Below are 17,485 nucleotides of genomic sequence, written 5' to 3'. Positions count from 1 at the left end.
TCATTTCTATAGATTAAACCAATAGTTTGTAAATAGAATAAATATCTAAACCAAGCGTCCATATTCTAGCAGATTCCAGAAGATTCGATATAATGGCTACAATTTGGAAAACAAGTATTGGGAAGGGGTAAAACTTGTGTTTAAAGGGGTGTTTATTATCGTTTGGGTTGAAAGGAACCTTCTGGATTTTTAAACCCCGTCATTGGTGGCGGCTGTGATGCTCATTTGGAAAGTGTGCCTAGTAGTTGGGATGGAACGAAAACCTAGGACAACCAGTGTATATATTGTCATGCGCGTACATGAACCCTTAACATGTAGAAATTGCGACCAATTACCATACCTTGCATAGCACACGGAAAGATGGAAATTATAATTACCATATTATGTTTGTCTCAAAATGACTGAAGTATTGTGTTGACAAGCCATTAAACGCCATTATGTCTTGCAGTGCAAATCATTACATGACGAATTGTATTTTCTTTATTAAACATGCATTATGCAAGAGCTAACTCTGCCTATTGCCATCGTTAGCCTGTGATATTTGAATACATTTTGTGATTAATAATATAACGTAAAATTTGATAATCGAGACTTGGTTTATTATCGCACCAAAGTTAGTAATGTCAATCAAAACTAGCCTAAGATTGAATCGCTAATATCTCGGTTCAGAGTGAAGCAATTTGAATGAAATTTTCAGCATATTCTGTTTTCATTGTCGTTTTATAGCGAGAACTGTCAGATCTTTATCTAATCTTACATAATGTCCCTTTAAGTCACTGATATATTTTATGGTGATTAGAGGTTTATTTTTATCTCATCTCAAATATATCCGTTTTATTTTATTTTGTTGTATCTTTGTTTGCATATATCAGATATTTTAGTGGATATTTTTTTAATTTGTTCTTGAAGATATAAATGAATGTGAAGATGACGGAGGAACTCTACATAATTGTGATATAAATGCTAAATGTACTAATACAGAAGGCTCCTTCTTCTGTAAATGTAGACGTGGATATAAAGGAGTAGGTACAAATAACACCTGTGAACGTAAGTAATTATGTATACTGATAAGTTAATGTAAAATAAGAAGCCCGAACATGATAAAATACATACTTCAAACCACAAACTTAAAGGGCAAATTGTTCTATTCTTTGCAGACCCGTAACTAGGGGTTAATTAGGGCGCAGGAAGGCGACCCCCACCCCCCCACCCTGCAAAAAGTCCCCCCCCCCCACCGTGTTAAAATTGTCGACCTTAAAAAATAGATATATATTGTCCGTCAATTTTACAGCACCCCTGAGAACACGCCTAAATTTTGTGTTGTCTGTGTGTCCCCTACAGGCCGCAATTCTTAACAGATCCTTTTGAAACTTTGCATACTTATTCCTTATACCTTCAGGATCATCCCTAGTGTTTCTGGTGAATGCCCGACCCCAAGGGGTAGAACCCCATCCATTTTTTCTTTGTGTGTCTGTGTGCTGCCCATAGGCCACAATTCTTTTGGGATCGCCTTGCAACTAGGCATATTTATTCCTTATAGCCCAAGGACGGAAACTATTGGTTTTAGTGCATGTGCCGCCCTGAGGGGCAGAGCCACGACCATTTTTTATGCTTATCGTATACAGGCCGCAATTTTGAATCGTGGAACTTGCTATATATATTCCTAAGGACGACAACTATTGATTTTGGTGCATGTCCCGACCCCAATAGGCAGAGCCACGCCCATTTTCTCTTTGTGTGTCTGTGTGTCGCCTGCAAGTCGCAATTCTTAATGCATCGTCTTGGAATTTGGCATATGTATTCATCATAGACTAAGACGACAACCATTGATTTTGGTGCATGCCCCAACCCCCAGGGACAGAGCCATGCCCAATTATTGTTTTTATCGAACACAGGCCACAATTCTGATTAGATTATCTTGAAACTATTGATTTTGATGCATGGCCCGCCCCCCTTGGGCGGTGCCACACACACTTAGCCTCTTTTCATATTACAGTCGTTGAAGCCATTTCATATTTCATTTTCTTCATTTTAAAAATGATCATATCAAATCAAAGCAGAAATGTGGACGTATATTGCAGCGTTAGCGTTGCTCTTGTTATTGCTCATTTGATGATCCGTGTTTTTCAAAGATTTAAAGGATAATCTTCGAAGAGCACAATTTTGTCTTTGTTACATCCACGAAACTATTCCAGGGTGGTATACTTCCAAAAGTATCTGTTAACTTGTAACTTTACCATGGATCTCTTGTAATTTCATTTTGACGTTGGAAATAGGTATTGGTATATGTGCCTGTTTTGGAGATCCACATTGTATTTCTTTCGACGAAAAGTGGCTTCATTTTATGGGTGATTGCCAATACAAAATGGCTACAGATGGTTGTTCTGGCGTAAAACCAACGTTCGAGGTTTGGACACATAATTGGGATATGGGTAGAACGGACATAGCAGGTATAACCTGGGTCAAGGATGTCACTGTAGTTGTTAATGATACGGTAAGTAGAATCGATATTTTTATTTTCTGAGCTTGACAGAAGACTCGGGGGCGGGGGAACTCAATGAGTAAGGCACTGGCTCGCAAACATAGTGGTCGCGGATTCGATCCCGGTGTTGGCTGAAAAAATTTCAAGCATATGACTTTTGATTATGCAAATATTTGCAATCAATCGATAAAAATCATCAATGATTTAAAATAACGTGAATTTGGTACAGAAAGTTTACGGTATATCAATTAACGTAAATGCTTGCGTTATGAAATGAAATGAAATAGGGTTAAACGTCCTACTGTTCTGCTCCGAACTGGGCTAATGAAGACGGGCATACGCCATACAGTTTGCTATGAGGGAAATTTTGCCCGGACAGCGGCACTACGACCTACTCTTATATCGAATTCCAACAAATTCAATACACACTACATGTACTTTTGAATACCCACATTACACGAATAACGATATATTATTTTAATCAGTGATTTTATATCTAGTTTAATAATTCTGGAGAAATCATGGCTAATGTCTGTTTCTGGCAAATGTTTCCATTGCAATAGTAGTTAGGATTAATTTTTTGGGCTGCTTATATAATAATAACTGATATCTGTTTCAGAAAGTGTACCTGGGACCGGATCGTGTTATCCGAATAAACGGACGTAATTTTATAGCCTATAATAACGATGATATAGCTGTAAATGATAACGGAAGAGAAGTAGTAAGTAAGCCAAAACTGTCTTCTTAATCTACATATCTTTCCTTTACAATTTCTGTTAACACTTGGTGGGATTGTTTCTCTAGTCATTAGGAGAAACGCTTTCGAAATTCAAAATCCTTTCTGTTCATGTTATTGCCCCCCCCCCCTTTGATCGGGATTTAGATAAAGAGCTCATCACTTTTGCTATGGATTATAAACAAAAACTAAGGAAAATTTCAGTCCAATTACTTTATTCGAAACGTTATGAGTGTTGGTAGTTTTGACAGTATACGGAGTAAATAGTATCAATGATCAAGCCACGATAATAAACAAACCCGTGAGTATGATATTTATATGTTATTTGAATCCAGAAAAACACCCGCAATAGACAGACTTAACTCCTGCATAATGCATCTTTAAATAATATTATTGTAACGCATTATTGTAACCTACCGGTTCTGTTTTATAGTCTGTCATCACGCCGTTTGGTCTAGAGGTCTATTGGAATGGAGGTGATGAAGTCGAAGTTCTTCTACCTAAAGATTTTAAAGGAAAGAGTTGTGGCCTTTGTGGTAACTTTAATGACGATATGGAAGATGAATGGATAGTTGGTGATCGTTGTGGAGATTTAGTTGGCACAGTAGTAAGTTATTGGACCAGGAATTAGACCTAACCGCTACTCATCTTCTTGTTCTTCGGAACATGCTCAATTCTCGGTCAATTCATGTACGATCGACATAAAACTTTGCAGGCGTGTTCCTTGGACAATTTCGTAGCGATTTTCGATATTATGTCACAATTCTATGATGGCTGCAGTGATGTCATACTCGACCCGTGGTCCATAGTACGCTTGTATTTATTTGTTTTTTTTTTATATGATCGGGTGAAATGTTAACACCAGCCCCTGATCAACAAACAGACACAAATTGTCAATACTAGATGCCTATTATATTAGATTAGAATATATTAGAATATATTAGAGGAAGTTGAATTCTGTGGTGAAAAACAACATTCCATTGCAAGTGAAAGGTATTTTTAGAGGGTATATAATTAGCAAGTTGATAATTAATTACATTTCACACATGCGAATCTCTTTTCAGACCCCGAATCAAAACATTTTTGGCAATTCGTGGGTGGTAGAAGAATATCTAAATACGGTGCCTGAGTGTAGCGCTCCTTGTAACGCCTCAGATACTACCTTGACTGTATGTGACACAGAGTTGCTCACTTATTATTGTGATCGTGTCTTCAGCCCGGACATTTCTCCGTTCAAGGTTTGTATACTTGCACGTTGGTGCTTCTTTATATATGTTTCTAGAACACTTGATAACACTTTCAATGCCTTATTTTTTTTTTATTTAGGTCATTTTTAGTCGGGAAATTTTTGTGATATTATCAAATTATTAGTGTAATGAGAAAACTATTATGTTTTGAAAATCAATTTCAAGTCGAAATGTCCAGGCTTTCTTCACCTTGACTGTATGTGACACAGAGTTGCTCAATTATTATTGTGATCGTGTCTTCAGCCCGGACATTTCTCCGTTCAAGGTTTGTATACTTGCACGTTGATGCTTCTTTATATATGTTTCTAGAACATTTGATAACACTTTCAGTGCCTTATTTTTTTTTTATTTAGGTCATTTTTAGTCGGGAAATTTTTGTGATATTATCAAATTATTAGTGTAATGAGAAAACTATTTCGTTTTGAAAATCAATTTCAAGTCGAAATGTCAAGGCTTTCTTCCCCAAATCCCTATATAACTTTTGGCGAATTTTTGTATCATTTAAGGATTGCCTAAATTTCCTGGACACTCAATTATTGGATCAACTTAAATTCAGTTGTCTATTCGACATTTGTCACGTTTATAATGATGTTGAACTTGGTATGTGCTCCAGTGCTGAAAGAGTTCTGAATGAGTGTCAAAAACATCTTGACTTTGAGATAGATCCTTGGAGAAAACCTGGTTTCTGTGGTAAGCTACTATTTAGATCATTGTGCTTTTAACTTTCTTGATTTGGGAACTTACTTTATTGCTTTGTTCTTTATAGAAATAAAACAGGTGTGACAACGTCCTGGTACTTTCATTGTATCTTGTTCAGCCCCATTCTACACACAGAGAACTGTCTACTTTGACAATAAATCTCCTCTCTGAATGTCCGCCATATTCAAAGAATTGGATGACATGCTTTTAATATTTTTTTGATTTTGGAACATACCTTATATATAACTTTGTTCTTGGTAGAAACAAAAAGGGCGTAGCAACACCCTAGTGCGTTCAATCTATCTTGTTCAGTCCCATTTTGAAAGCAGAGAAATGTCTACTCTAAGAAAAGAAACTGCCCAGAATGTCCACAATATTCAAAGAATAGTATATGATTTGGTAATGTGGTTCTGATGCGTTGTACATATTTTATACACACAAAGACTAAATAAATATTTTTGATTTATGAAATGGGAACATAATAAATATATCTAAAATGTTTTCGACCTAGGAATCAAAATGTCGACCAATTAGCTTTGTGTCTGTTTTAAAGCGAGCTACTTTTAGACAAACATAAATTTTAGTAACTTTCGTATGATTCAGTCACCGCTGTTCGCTTGACATTGTGAACAAAGGCCTCGCCGATGATGATGATGATAAAAGTGGCCACGACTGCGGAGTCTAGGTATTTTGCTTTTCTACTACTAATTGTTTGTTTGGAGGGGAACTGAAGACCTGTATCCTAATCATTTTAGAATTGAATTGTGGTGAGAATTTTGAAGATAGGCCTTGTGGACCGCGGGGTAAGCCAGATAAAGAGAGACAAACAACGTGTATAAACGAAATTCAAGGCACTCATCCCGGATCAGAGAGTTACTGCAGTGAAGCCTGTTATTGTGCTCCAGGTTTCGTCCTGGAAGGTAGACGATGTATTCCACCATCTTCATGTGGTTGTATCCTGGAAGGTGTTTATATTGCCGTAAGTTAAATCACGTCTGTGTTCCCTGAGATTTATATAAACACATTTTTTAAATTGCGTGGTTGTGTGTGACCGGGTCGGTGTTCCCACTTGTCCCCCCCCCCCCACCCCGGGCATTGTGAAGGTAATGCAAGTCGACGATATGATAAGCCCCATTCCAGCTCATTCGATTCTTTTTAACCATTTTGTAAGCGTTCGTTTCCACCATCTTCATGTGGTTGTATCCTGGAAGGTGTTTAAATTGCCGTAAGTTAAATCACGTCTGTGTTCCCTGAGATTTATATAAACACATTTTTTAAATTGAGTGGTTGTGTGTGACCGGGTCGGTGTTCCCACTTGTCCCCCCCCCCCCACCCCGGGCATTGTGAAGGTAATGCAAGTCGACGATATGATAAGCCCCATTCCAGCTCATTCGATTCTTTTTAACCATTTTGTAAGCGTTCGTTTTAAAGGTACCGGCCCTGGGTAAAATAATCAAGATCTCTCAAGTCCCTGGGCATCGAAACCACAAAACTGAGTATGTAATGAGAGAGAGAGAGAGAGAGAGAGAGAGAGAGAGAGAGCGAGAGAGATTACTTCGGTATTCGAATAATTATTAATTTTGAATTTTAAAGGTTGGTGACACGTTTATGAATTTTAACTGTACCAGTTTGCTAAAGTGTATTTCAACGGGTACCACAGAACAGGAACAAGTTACATGTGATCCCAATGCTGGTTGTTTCCTGAAGGAAGACACCGGTGTATTCGGGTGTCACTGTAAAGATGGCTACATTGGAGATGGAATAACTTGCGGAAGTATGAAACAATATTAATTTTACATCTATTAATGGGGCAGTCCCAGATATCACACCGTACATAAAAGTAGTTTTAATAGTAAGTGAGTGCAGGAGGACCGCACCACATATAATCAAGGCCCATCAGACAAACCCGACGACAGGACACGCGATATAATACTTTAATAAAGTATTAAAAACCAAACATCTTTATTAAGTATGTAAATCAAAAGTCAAAAAAGTGACAATATTTTCATTCTTCACCACTACAAGGATATAGACCTGGTTATCCAGACACTTCCACGGCGGGGAATTCGCGGACTTGTGGCCAATCCCACATGGAAAAAAAAGTTTTCATTTTTTTTAAAACAGTATCACAGAACTTTATTGGACTAGGATTAACTTCTCAATATTTGAAGCGACAACTTCTTTTTACATTGGTGTTTCGGTTGTAAGGCTCAAACTGATACGAATAAACCCTGTCGTCATCTTAAAACGGCGAGGATTATGTGACAAATTTTAATTGATCTAGAACTATGCGCATGACTTCACAACAAGTTTCAGGGAATTATATAATTGGATTTCACGAGGTAGGCACAAAGGGGGAGGGGGGGGCTCAATATATTGGTAATGGAATGACCGATTTTCGTCAAAAAATGTTCATTTAGGGCTTTTATCATTATTTCTATTCAATTAAAGAAAAATAGTCGCAGTTTCATCTTTGAATCTACGGATATCAATCTGCTAGTAATATTGTAAGTGTGCTATGATATGCGCTGATGATAGCATAATTTCAGGTATTTGATACATATGATCTACTGAAAAAAAGTTTGATTAATTTAGTCTTCATTTGAAGATTTAATCGATTGGTTTGCACAAAACAAAATATCGAAAGTAAACCTCTACTCAATCAGATGATCAAAAATAAACAAATGGCAAAGAACATGATCTGCAGAATAACTGTTTTTAGAGAAAAGAGTACATGGGTTTCTTTCTCGTATTCGTTCAGGTTGTTTGTTTTAAAAAAAAATAGTAATTTGGTTTCTTTGTCTTTATTGTTAAATTTTTTTATGTTCGTCTTTAATTGGTTTTAATTCTTTTATTCGTTCAGTTTGTTATGTTCGTTTGGTTTTTTTTTAAAGAGCGAGAGAGAGAGAGAGAGAAATGGGGTTTAACGTCCACTCTACACAAACTAGGTCATTTCGGGACTAACACATGGTTTTTAATTTTATTTTAATAATTCGCTTGCGCGTGGGGGTCTTTAGCAGTGGAGGGAAACCGGGGGACCCGGAGAAAACCCATGAGGCTGGACAGGCGACCCTCCTCCTTGTCACGCACAACCAGGGATTCGAAACCACGCCAGTTGACTCAATGACAGGCTTTATGATACAGCGCGCACATGCTAACCATTCGGCCATCCACCCCCCCCCCCCCTTTTTTTAAAAAGTAACTGGGTTTCTTTCTCTCTTTCTTTTTAAAAATAGTAATTTTGTTTCTTTCTTTTTTTGGTTCAGTTTGTTATGTTCGTTTTTAAAATAGTAATTTGGTTTTTTTTTCATTCCTTCGATTTGTTATGTTCGTTTTCTAAAAAAGAAATTTGTTATGTTTTTTATAGATGACATATGTTTTAATAAGACATGTCCGGAAAACATGGAGTGTAACAGAGATAATAACGCCGAATGCCAATGTAAAAAGGGTTACATTGGCGATTGTACAAAATGTGAAGGTATGTTCTTTATAAACCTAACGTGAAGGTATCTTCTGTATAAACCTAACCAAACTCTTAGTTTTCAATTGACATTAATATTGTTTAATTTCATGGTTAGATAATCTGTCATAATCTGCCTTTTAGGGGTTTACCGTGTATAAGATAAAATCTTTCTAATATTCTTATTCAAAATGGTAGGAGGGTATTTCTAACAACCCGGGCGAATTGGAGATTGAAGAAAACTACTGGTACTAGCAGGCCAGAAAGTCGGCCTATTTATATAATTTTATAGTAACGTGGTAGATTACGGGACCAGGGGTAGTATTTTTACTCTTCCGAGGTCACTTAATGCTATTTCACCATTGTGTATTATTATTATTGTGATAGATTTCCCATTTACGAAATAAACTTTACTATTAACTCAAATTTGCCTTGATTGTTATGGACTCTTGGTCTGGAATTCTCTCTATTGTGCACAGTATTAGTATTAAGTCATTTTAAAAGAGTGGGGGTATATTATCAATAGTACTAGGTCAGATATAAAGTAAACTGTACCGACTTGTATGATTATCCACTATTCTTTAATTGAAATAGATATTGATGAATGTCAAACCCGAACAGATGACTGTATACATATTGGTCAAAATTGTACGAATACAATAGGTAGTTATAGATGTCATTGTATTCCTGGTTTTGTACCTTACGGAAACTATTGTGTTGGTAAGTATACGGATGTTTGCTAATATATTATTTGTATTGACACTCTCCTCTAGGGTGGTAAAGGGACATTCTCTGTTTATTTATTGTTTTTAGTATTTGACTTGATTTGACCGTATAGTTCCATGTTAAATTAGATTGGAAGTTGACTTTGAAACAAAGTGTTCAATCTATTGAATATTTCATTTCGGATTCAAATTCCGTAAACCTATGCTCTAAGTAAGCAATGTTTTCATACTAAATCTAGATGCATATCATAGAAATAGAAATCCGTATGTTAGTTTCAAAATGATCCAATTCAAGTATCTACGAGACGTTAAACCCCATTCTATTCTCTAAAGAATATTGCATTATATACATTATATTATGGAAAGTGATATGGACCAAAACATTAATTCCATTGACACGCATTTCATCCCTTTTGACATCACTTGCGTTAAAGCTGCTAGAAAAAACTATATGCCTGGTTCTTTTGAAGTTTAAAACTAAAGATTATTGTTGGATCAGAGGTTGGTGTATATTGTATGACCTGATCTAATATGCATAATTGCTCGATGTGTCTAAAGCTCTGAAATAGAAGAGGATTCGACGAAAAACATTTCCGCCTTATTGAGCTTTGTATGAGACAAAGAGGTGTTAATAGAAAAAACACTTGAATCATGTCGTAGTTAATCTTCACAACGATACAAATATCACTATTTCAGATGTTGATGAATGTGAAGCTGGGTTTGATAATTGTGATGCCAATGCCGAGTGTATCAATACACATGGTAGTTTTATATGTGAATGCTGTGAAGGCTATGATATGGGCGCAGGTGGAACTTGCATAGGTAAATACATTTTACAAATAGAAACAATTTGGCTTTAACAAATCTATATTGTGGGAAACAGTTCTGGTCTCTTTGGGTAGATGTGATAATACCATTTATGAATTATCACAAGACAACTCAGAAAATGGAAAATTTGCACAAGCTTACCGGCAACGCGACTTTGAAATAGGGGTGTTGTATTGCGGATACCGAAGGGTGTGTTTGAACTATTTGGGACATTGCAGATACCGAATTGGTGATTAGATTATCATTAGAAAGTGCATACAACGACGCATTTGGACTCAAATATATCAACAACAGAATTTTATTAAAACATAATATGAACATTGTTGGGAAATCGTCAGACATGTTTTGTATTTTTTTCAGCGAATGCGGCTGAAAAAGTCACAGCAGTTGGTGGTAAAAAATGTTGTTCGTGTAGAGGGGACGGTTGTTTTCGTGCTGGACAGGTTAGAAACACAATTCATTTTTTCTGTAGACGAATGACATCGTTCATTGTTCGTCATGCGCAGAACAATTTTTCCAAATGCTAGATATATGAATACATGAGATCAACACATCCTTACAATTACAATCTCGGAATACAGAACTGACTTTGCTTATATTTAAAGGTTTGTGGTAGTGATGGAATAACGTATACGACAGAAAGAAAGTTAATAGTAGAGGCATGTAGAACCGCTAAGTTTATAGAAGTGAATTACAGAGGAGCCTGTAAGGGTATGTAATTTAAATAAAGATGTAACTGTAACCATATCCTGGGTTTACGTTGTTGGGAGCCGAAGTTATTTGGCGAGTATGGCGCTGGCCGCTTGCTAACCTGGAGGTCCCTCTTTCCAGAATGTTCCTTGGGGGTTCTCCTTGCCAGGGTTACAGGACGGGAGGTCTGGCAAGGAACAATAGGACAAAAAACGAGGTCCCACACATTGGCGGACACGTATACGTATAAGAACCCTTGACAATTGATAATCGAATTAAAAGTGGATCGTAGCGCCTCTTCATAGCACAATGTATGGCGTCTGCCCCCATATTCATTAGCCCGGGTAGTAAATAGAAGTAGGACGTTCAATCTTATTTCATTTCATTTCGGTTTATTTAGTTAGGGCTCGAACTTTCATGAATTATCACGGTGTTTATTTTCTAGCAAGTGGGGTCTCTAAATAATTAGGATTGAGTTGCCATTTGAACTACGGTAGTGTATATCCCATGAGCATGGGGCTGTCAATAACAAATTCCTTGTAAGATGTCAGGCGATTTTAGTGAAGTTTTGAATCCTACTTTCACCTGTTCGTATTTACAGTGACCTGTACCGGTGTAGTATGTGATAAACCATACGAGGAATGCGCTGTAGATCCTATTCTAAACCTAGCTCAATGTATTTGTCCCAAATGTGGATCAGAAAACAGTAAGTACATTAATGTTAGCTGAATTAGAAAATGCATTTTAATTAATTTAATTATTTAGAATTTAACTATTACTATTTAATTATATGGATTCAATATCGTAATTGCCTTCAATCAAAGAGAGAGAAAGAGAATTATTGAAATAAAATTAAAGCATGCGGTAGTCCTGAAACCACCTAGTTTCTCTCAAGTTGACGTTAAATCCCATTTCTCTTTTTCTCGCTCTTTAATTGAATGCAATTACGATAATGCATACATATTATCATGAGCAAATTGACAAAAGCAATCAAATTATGTTCATGTTTATGAAAACGTGTAAAATAGTAAATTATGGACAAAGGTAATAGAAGGTACGTTTCGCGGATATACGTATTCTTCAAGCATAAATATTTTTACCTCAGTGAAGTATCTGCAATGAGTTCACGAAGTAAAGCCTGCAGCTGCACTAATCAGGAGATCTTATTTAGATCACAATGGTGGCTGAGAACGTTCCCCAGATCTAGTCCTTCGAGTAGTTCGGTAAACCTTAATCCTGTGTGTACCATAGGGGTGCTTTAATGATCCCCTAGGGTAGCTATCATGGCAAATTATTTCCTGTAGCACACTGTACGGACCTCGTGGTTCCCCCTTGTCAGTGCTGCAGGACGGAGAGCCTGACAAGGACAGCTGTCTAGTCGTTCGGATGGGACGAAAAACAGAGGTCCCGTGTACACATTGGCGTGCACGTAAAAGATCCCTTGACAGTTGGAATTCGATATAAGATTAGGCAGTAGTGCCGCTGTCCGGGCAAAATTTTCCTCATAGCACACTGTATTTCGTATGCCCGTCTTCATTAGCCCAGTTCGGAGCAGAACAGTAGGACGTTAAACCCCATTTCATTTCATTTCATTGTATGGATCTTCTTCATTAGCCCGCTTCGTGCACATAAGTAAGTCGTTCAACGTTTTCGCAGTTTTCTTTTTTCTTTTCCAATCGTCTTTATCTAATTGCACATAGTGGGTTTAAAATCTGTAGACTAATGATAAATTCTGTACATAATTATATGTAAATAAATATAATTCGCCGACAACTTTAAGTTGTGACTTCTTTTAAAAGGTGCATTTAATTTCCTTTTTTGTTTTGCTTTGTTCCTTTACAGTTTGTTCTGTATCTGTTTTGTCATGTCGTTATCTTGTATTATTTTAAAATATATCTAATTTACAGGCCCAGTGTGCAGCACTCGTCTACTGTTGTTTCAAAATGATTGTGAATTTAGAAGAATCTCCTGTGAAGTTAATGATGACAATTCCACTATTCATACTGATGTTAGATTGTGTGATAAGGCATCTGGAAGTATGATCATTTTATTTGTGTTTATTGAAGTCTCGACGTATCATTTAGCGTTATAGGAATCCCTTGTAAAAATACACTATTGTGAAAAGTGAATCTCTAATACGAATGTAGTCTAAAAATGGTTCAATTCCGAGCAAGATTTACAAAGATAGGTAGAATTAAAATTTCATCTATGATGTTCACTATTTAATACGCCCGCTGCCATTTTTTTTGTCGGGAAAATACTATTGGGAGGCTTTTTTTAAAAAAAAAAAAAAAAAAAATCCGATTGAATCAAAGCCGTGGCGTTATCTAGTGTTGGTATTTCTATTTTATTTTCTTAATTAAATGCGATAAATTTGATATTTGAGCAGAAAATGTAAATGGCGCATCGGTATTTTAATGAAAAATATGATTTTGTTACACACCCACCTTTTTAACGTTATTGCCGTCAGCCATGCCCTTACAATATTCACATTTTCGTGTAAAAGCTTTTCGGAGTAATGGCATAGTCGCTAAACACCAACTTAATATCTGGCGTTGTACCTATAAAAACAAGTTTTTTTTTATTCCTACTTCTTATAATGTTTCAGGTCCTTTTAGCGCCTGGACAGAATGGAGTACATGTAGTGTTGATTGTGGTCCAGGTGAAATGGTCAGAAGCAGAACAGAAATAAGAACGCAAACTGCCTATGAACTTACACTATATGCCTTAGACGAAACAGCCATTTGTTATGGAAACTGTAGTGATGGTAAATTTTGTTCCTGTTCAGAATTATTACAGCTTTGAACTAATTAATATGATCACTGAAATTAAGACTAGTATATGTGTTCATCCCATGTTCGTGGATCAGCCCTGGATAGCGTTGACGACGTTTATATTATATTATATTAATTTTTCTGATCATTACTTTATCTAGTATTACAAACAACATCGTGTGAAATGGTATGCATCTAGGTTGGGTGTCGGGTCATTGCAAGAAACTGCTAGGAACTAAACCTCGTTGATTAAACTCAAGTTTAAAGTTTGAATTCAATTGATCGTATGTGTTATTTTGAAATATCGTATTTTAGTTTACCGTATAATAGAACGCATAATCGGCTGAATCTTACCACTCACTTATCTATACCAAGTATACGTAAAAGCATTAATATACCAACTTTGCTAAATAAATCAGATTTAACTCAATCAATAATTTAGTATGTTAGCCAAATCAAAGAGGTATACTCAGTTTAACGAACAATATATAAATAAACATTTGGTTGGTCAAAAATTAGCCTCAAAGCTACAGCAGGGCGAATGTGTATACTATTTCCGCCATTGTTGCTTTTTTATGCTAAATTATGATTGTTTGCACTGTCTATATTTTCTACCTTACACCCAGATTAATATATAATACATTTATTTCAGCCCCATGCTTTAATTATACGTGTCCAGGATACGGACAGATCTGCATCCCATCTCCACTCATGCCCTCCGTGCCAGAATGTATCTGTCCGAACTGCACATTCAGAGAAGACGCTCCTATCTGTGGTCTGTTGGGGTATCGACAAGTGACGTTCAAGAATAGATGTGAGCTACAGAAGAAAGCTTGTGAAGTCAATAGACGATACCATGTACTCAGTAATTCGCCTTGTGGAAGTGAGTTTAAAGGCTCGCATTGTATTTATTCTCATGTATAAATGTTACGAATTGATAGCAAAACAAAAAGTGAACATCGGTGTTAGTGTTATACCTAAGCTATGGAAGTCCATATACATAAGTCAGTTCTTCATTTGTATGCATTTTTAAACGATAGAGGTTATTAGATAATGACGTGTATCGTTCAGGGTATCCTTACTCTTTCTAGAACACCTGATAACACGTTTCTTTCGGTGACTTCACATGGCTAACAAACGTTTGCTGTTGTTTTTGGGGTGGGGGGGGTGGGGGGGGTTAAAGCACGAGACTGGCGACTCTGCTGGTGGCCCTGGGATTATCCTAAACGTCTTAGCTCCGGCTGCTGAAATCGTTTCAAACCTGTCGCTTCACTTCGTTTTAAATATTAGTGGTTATTGTACACGGGAAAGAGTATGTGTATTCTTTCTGGAACACCTGATAGATGTTCTGATTTAAGGAGTTAGAATATCTAACAAATATTCGCTGTACGAAAATATTAAAATCGACAAGTGTGCGCTAGGTTTAATTCGGAAATTGAAATCTTGAAATGTGCTCTAGGTTGAGGATAAAAGGGCCCCCATGATGCAGTATTGTACTATTACCGTAGTTCTCCGGGGAGCGGGTGGGCATTGGTCCAACGAGTCTTGTGCCTTTCTCTGGGTTTTCCAATTTCCTCCCATGCTGACCAAACTGATCAGCAGTAAAGATTCGCTTGGCCATTACTTGCACTAAAAGGGATGATATCCGGCGAGTTAATTAGCTCTGACTATTGACTGTTTTCTTCTGCAAATTAAATTCCGAAACAATGCTTTTAAATTATGAAGAAAAATAAAATAGTGTGAGATGTATATCTGGATAAAAAATATTTCATACTTAGTGTAAATGGGTACATAAAATAGTAGACCTATACTCCACGCGAACTTAAAGGTCAGTCTTCTTGTACAAAGTTAAAAGAAGGCTTTCGCATTATCTCTGTGAAACAGATTAGCTAATGATCCCAGCGCGCAAGCGAATTATTGAAATAGAGTGTATTAAATCAATGCCAACTTTTCTCTTATTTTAGCGTTACCATTAAACTGTTCTCTGTATACTCAGTACCAAGATTTAAGTGATGGTACGTGTGTTGGTGAGCCTGTACCAGTTGGTATTTGTGAAGGGGGCTGTGGTGTCATGCCTGATAAATGTTGTGAAGCAGATGAAACAGAGATGGCGTCATACAACCTGATGTGTGCCAATGGTACGACACTTGTAAGACAGGTAACGTGTGATATTTGATATGTATACAAAAATGTAGTATCTGGATAGTTTAACGCCAGCTTCCACAATAGTGATTTCATCACTATTCCCTGTTTTATTATAAGTACTACACCTTTCACAACTTGTTTTTACTATAGATGGGACTTCCAGTAAAAATAAAAAAAATTATTTGCTCTGCCAAACTGAAATAAAATGAAATGGGGTTTAACGTCATACTTTTCTGTGCCGTCTGGGCTAATGAAGACGAGCCTACGCCCTACTATGGCTTACACTTATACTGGATTCCAGCTGTTTAGTGAGCTAGTGTTGAACATACTGAGCCATCATGGCTCCCATGTCAAATTGAATTTTCGTGAATCGTAATGTTTTTGTGGTTTAAAAATTCAATAAATGAACAATAAAATGAATTTCTTCTGTTTCAGATTTCATCAGTGCTGAGCTGCAAATGTAATGATCTTGCCCACACAACATAAAATATATTAAATTGTGTCTTATGTAAACGTGTAATACGTAATGTAAATGTGTAATACGCCATGTCAGATAATAAAATACTTCAAATATTAAAATATTTGTTCAATGTGTAAACCTTGGTGCCTCTTCCAAAATCGGTACTACTCGGGTCTTCGTCTGTCTTCAATATATTATATAATCTTGTCCCTGGAGAACTATTTAATATTCCATAATTCTCAATGAAACAATTATCTGCAAATTATGTTTTAAAGAATCTGTTACATAATACTTGCCTTGATACGCAAGACACGCGTTTTCCATATAGATTTGATATTGGGTTGTAAGTTATTCAAGCATGACATAGATTGCAACTAACATTCTTTAATGTACAAAAAAACAAACAACTGTCCAAACATCAATGTTACTTAACTATAATCAGTGGCGGATTAAGCTCCACCAAGGCCTGAGGCGGCAGTTGCTGGGGGGCCTATTTAGTTTTTAAATAGGGCCTATTTTTAAAATGGCGTGGGCCTAATTAATTTCGGGTCAGGGCCTATGTTGATTCCCGTTGGGCTTAAACCCAACCCCCTAACATTCATTGTCTATGCGTTTTTAATCGTATCAGAAAAGTCTAAAAAAATTTTTTTTACAAAATCTTTGGGCCTGAGGCTACAGCCTCATCAGCCTCACTGATAATCCGCTACTGACTATAATCTATTCTTAGACATGTACATTTTCTTTTTCTTTACCTTACTACCCACGTCATATTATTTAACAAATTATGACCAATAAACAACCGTCCAAAAATCAGTGTTACTTGACCTTTTCCGAAAGACCTTGTGAACGCATAAAGGTTATAGTTTTTAATGGATCTTTTTCATATTTGGCTTGGAGCATTGGAGTCATTGATCCCTATTAACTAGACATGTACATATTATTTTTCTTTGAATTTCTATCCACGGCATATGATTTAATATTTTATTACCCTCTGGGACCTCCACTCCCACCCCCCCCCCCACCCCCCAACTAAAAATCGTGCGGAAAGTTAAACAAAAGCTGTGATATTACAATCATTTAACGTTGAAGTCAATGGGCACATAATTGCTAGTCTGAAACCTTGACTCAGACTAGCGATTATTTGCCCATTGACTTCAATGTTAAATGGCTGTTACATGACTGGCTGTAGCTTTCTGCTCAACATTCCGTTTGTTCCAATCTTTATATAGGCACATTTAA

At 36.6% G+C, this 17,485-nt stretch overlaps 1 protein-coding gene across 2 annotated transcripts in view; it reads left to right on the top strand.

The window, feature by feature from the left end:
- LOC126821985 (fibrillin-2) overlaps positions 1–16,365 on the top strand; it is a 52,177-nt gene extending 35,812 nt beyond the window's left edge. The window contains exons 36-54 of one of the 2 annotated variants that reach the window (XM_050550687.2): positions 910–1,047; positions 2,277–2,494; positions 3,102–3,203; positions 3,652–3,825; positions 4,283–4,456; positions 4,972–5,155; positions 5,920–6,143; positions 6,758–6,938; positions 8,532–8,642; positions 9,219–9,344; positions 10,046–10,171; positions 10,538–10,620; positions 10,783–10,888; positions 11,469–11,573; positions 12,775–12,903; positions 13,476–13,634; positions 14,294–14,524; positions 15,606–15,799; positions 16,222–16,365. In XM_050550687.2, the coding sequence (XP_050406644.1) occupies positions 910–1,047; positions 2,277–2,494; positions 3,102–3,203; positions 3,652–3,825; positions 4,283–4,456; positions 4,972–5,155; positions 5,920–6,143; positions 6,758–6,938; positions 8,532–8,642; positions 9,219–9,344; positions 10,046–10,171; positions 10,538–10,620; positions 10,783–10,888; positions 11,469–11,573; positions 12,775–12,903; positions 13,476–13,634; positions 14,294–14,524; positions 15,606–15,799; positions 16,222–16,272 (2,816 nt within the window). In that variant the 3' untranslated portion in view covers positions 16,273–16,365. Of the gene's footprint in view, positions 1–909; positions 1,048–2,276; positions 2,495–3,101; positions 3,204–3,651; positions 3,826–4,282; positions 4,457–4,598; positions 4,731–4,971; positions 5,156–5,919; positions 6,144–6,757; positions 6,939–8,531; positions 8,643–9,218; positions 9,345–10,045; positions 10,172–10,537; positions 10,621–10,782; positions 10,889–11,468; positions 11,574–12,774; positions 12,904–13,475; positions 13,635–14,293; positions 14,525–15,605; positions 15,800–16,221 lie in introns of those variants that run through there. The other variant, XM_050550688.1, reaches the window with a different exon arrangement.
- The last annotated feature ends 1,120 nt before the right edge of the window (positions 16,366–17,485 follow it).

Source organism: Patella vulgata, chromosome 5 (assembly GCF_932274485.2).
Source record: "Patella vulgata chromosome 5, xgPatVulg1.2, whole genome shotgun sequence".
Classification (NCBI taxonomy): domain Eukaryota; kingdom Metazoa; phylum Mollusca; class Gastropoda; family Patellidae; genus Patella; species Patella vulgata.
This window is presented reverse-complemented; position numbering and strand designations above follow the sequence as displayed.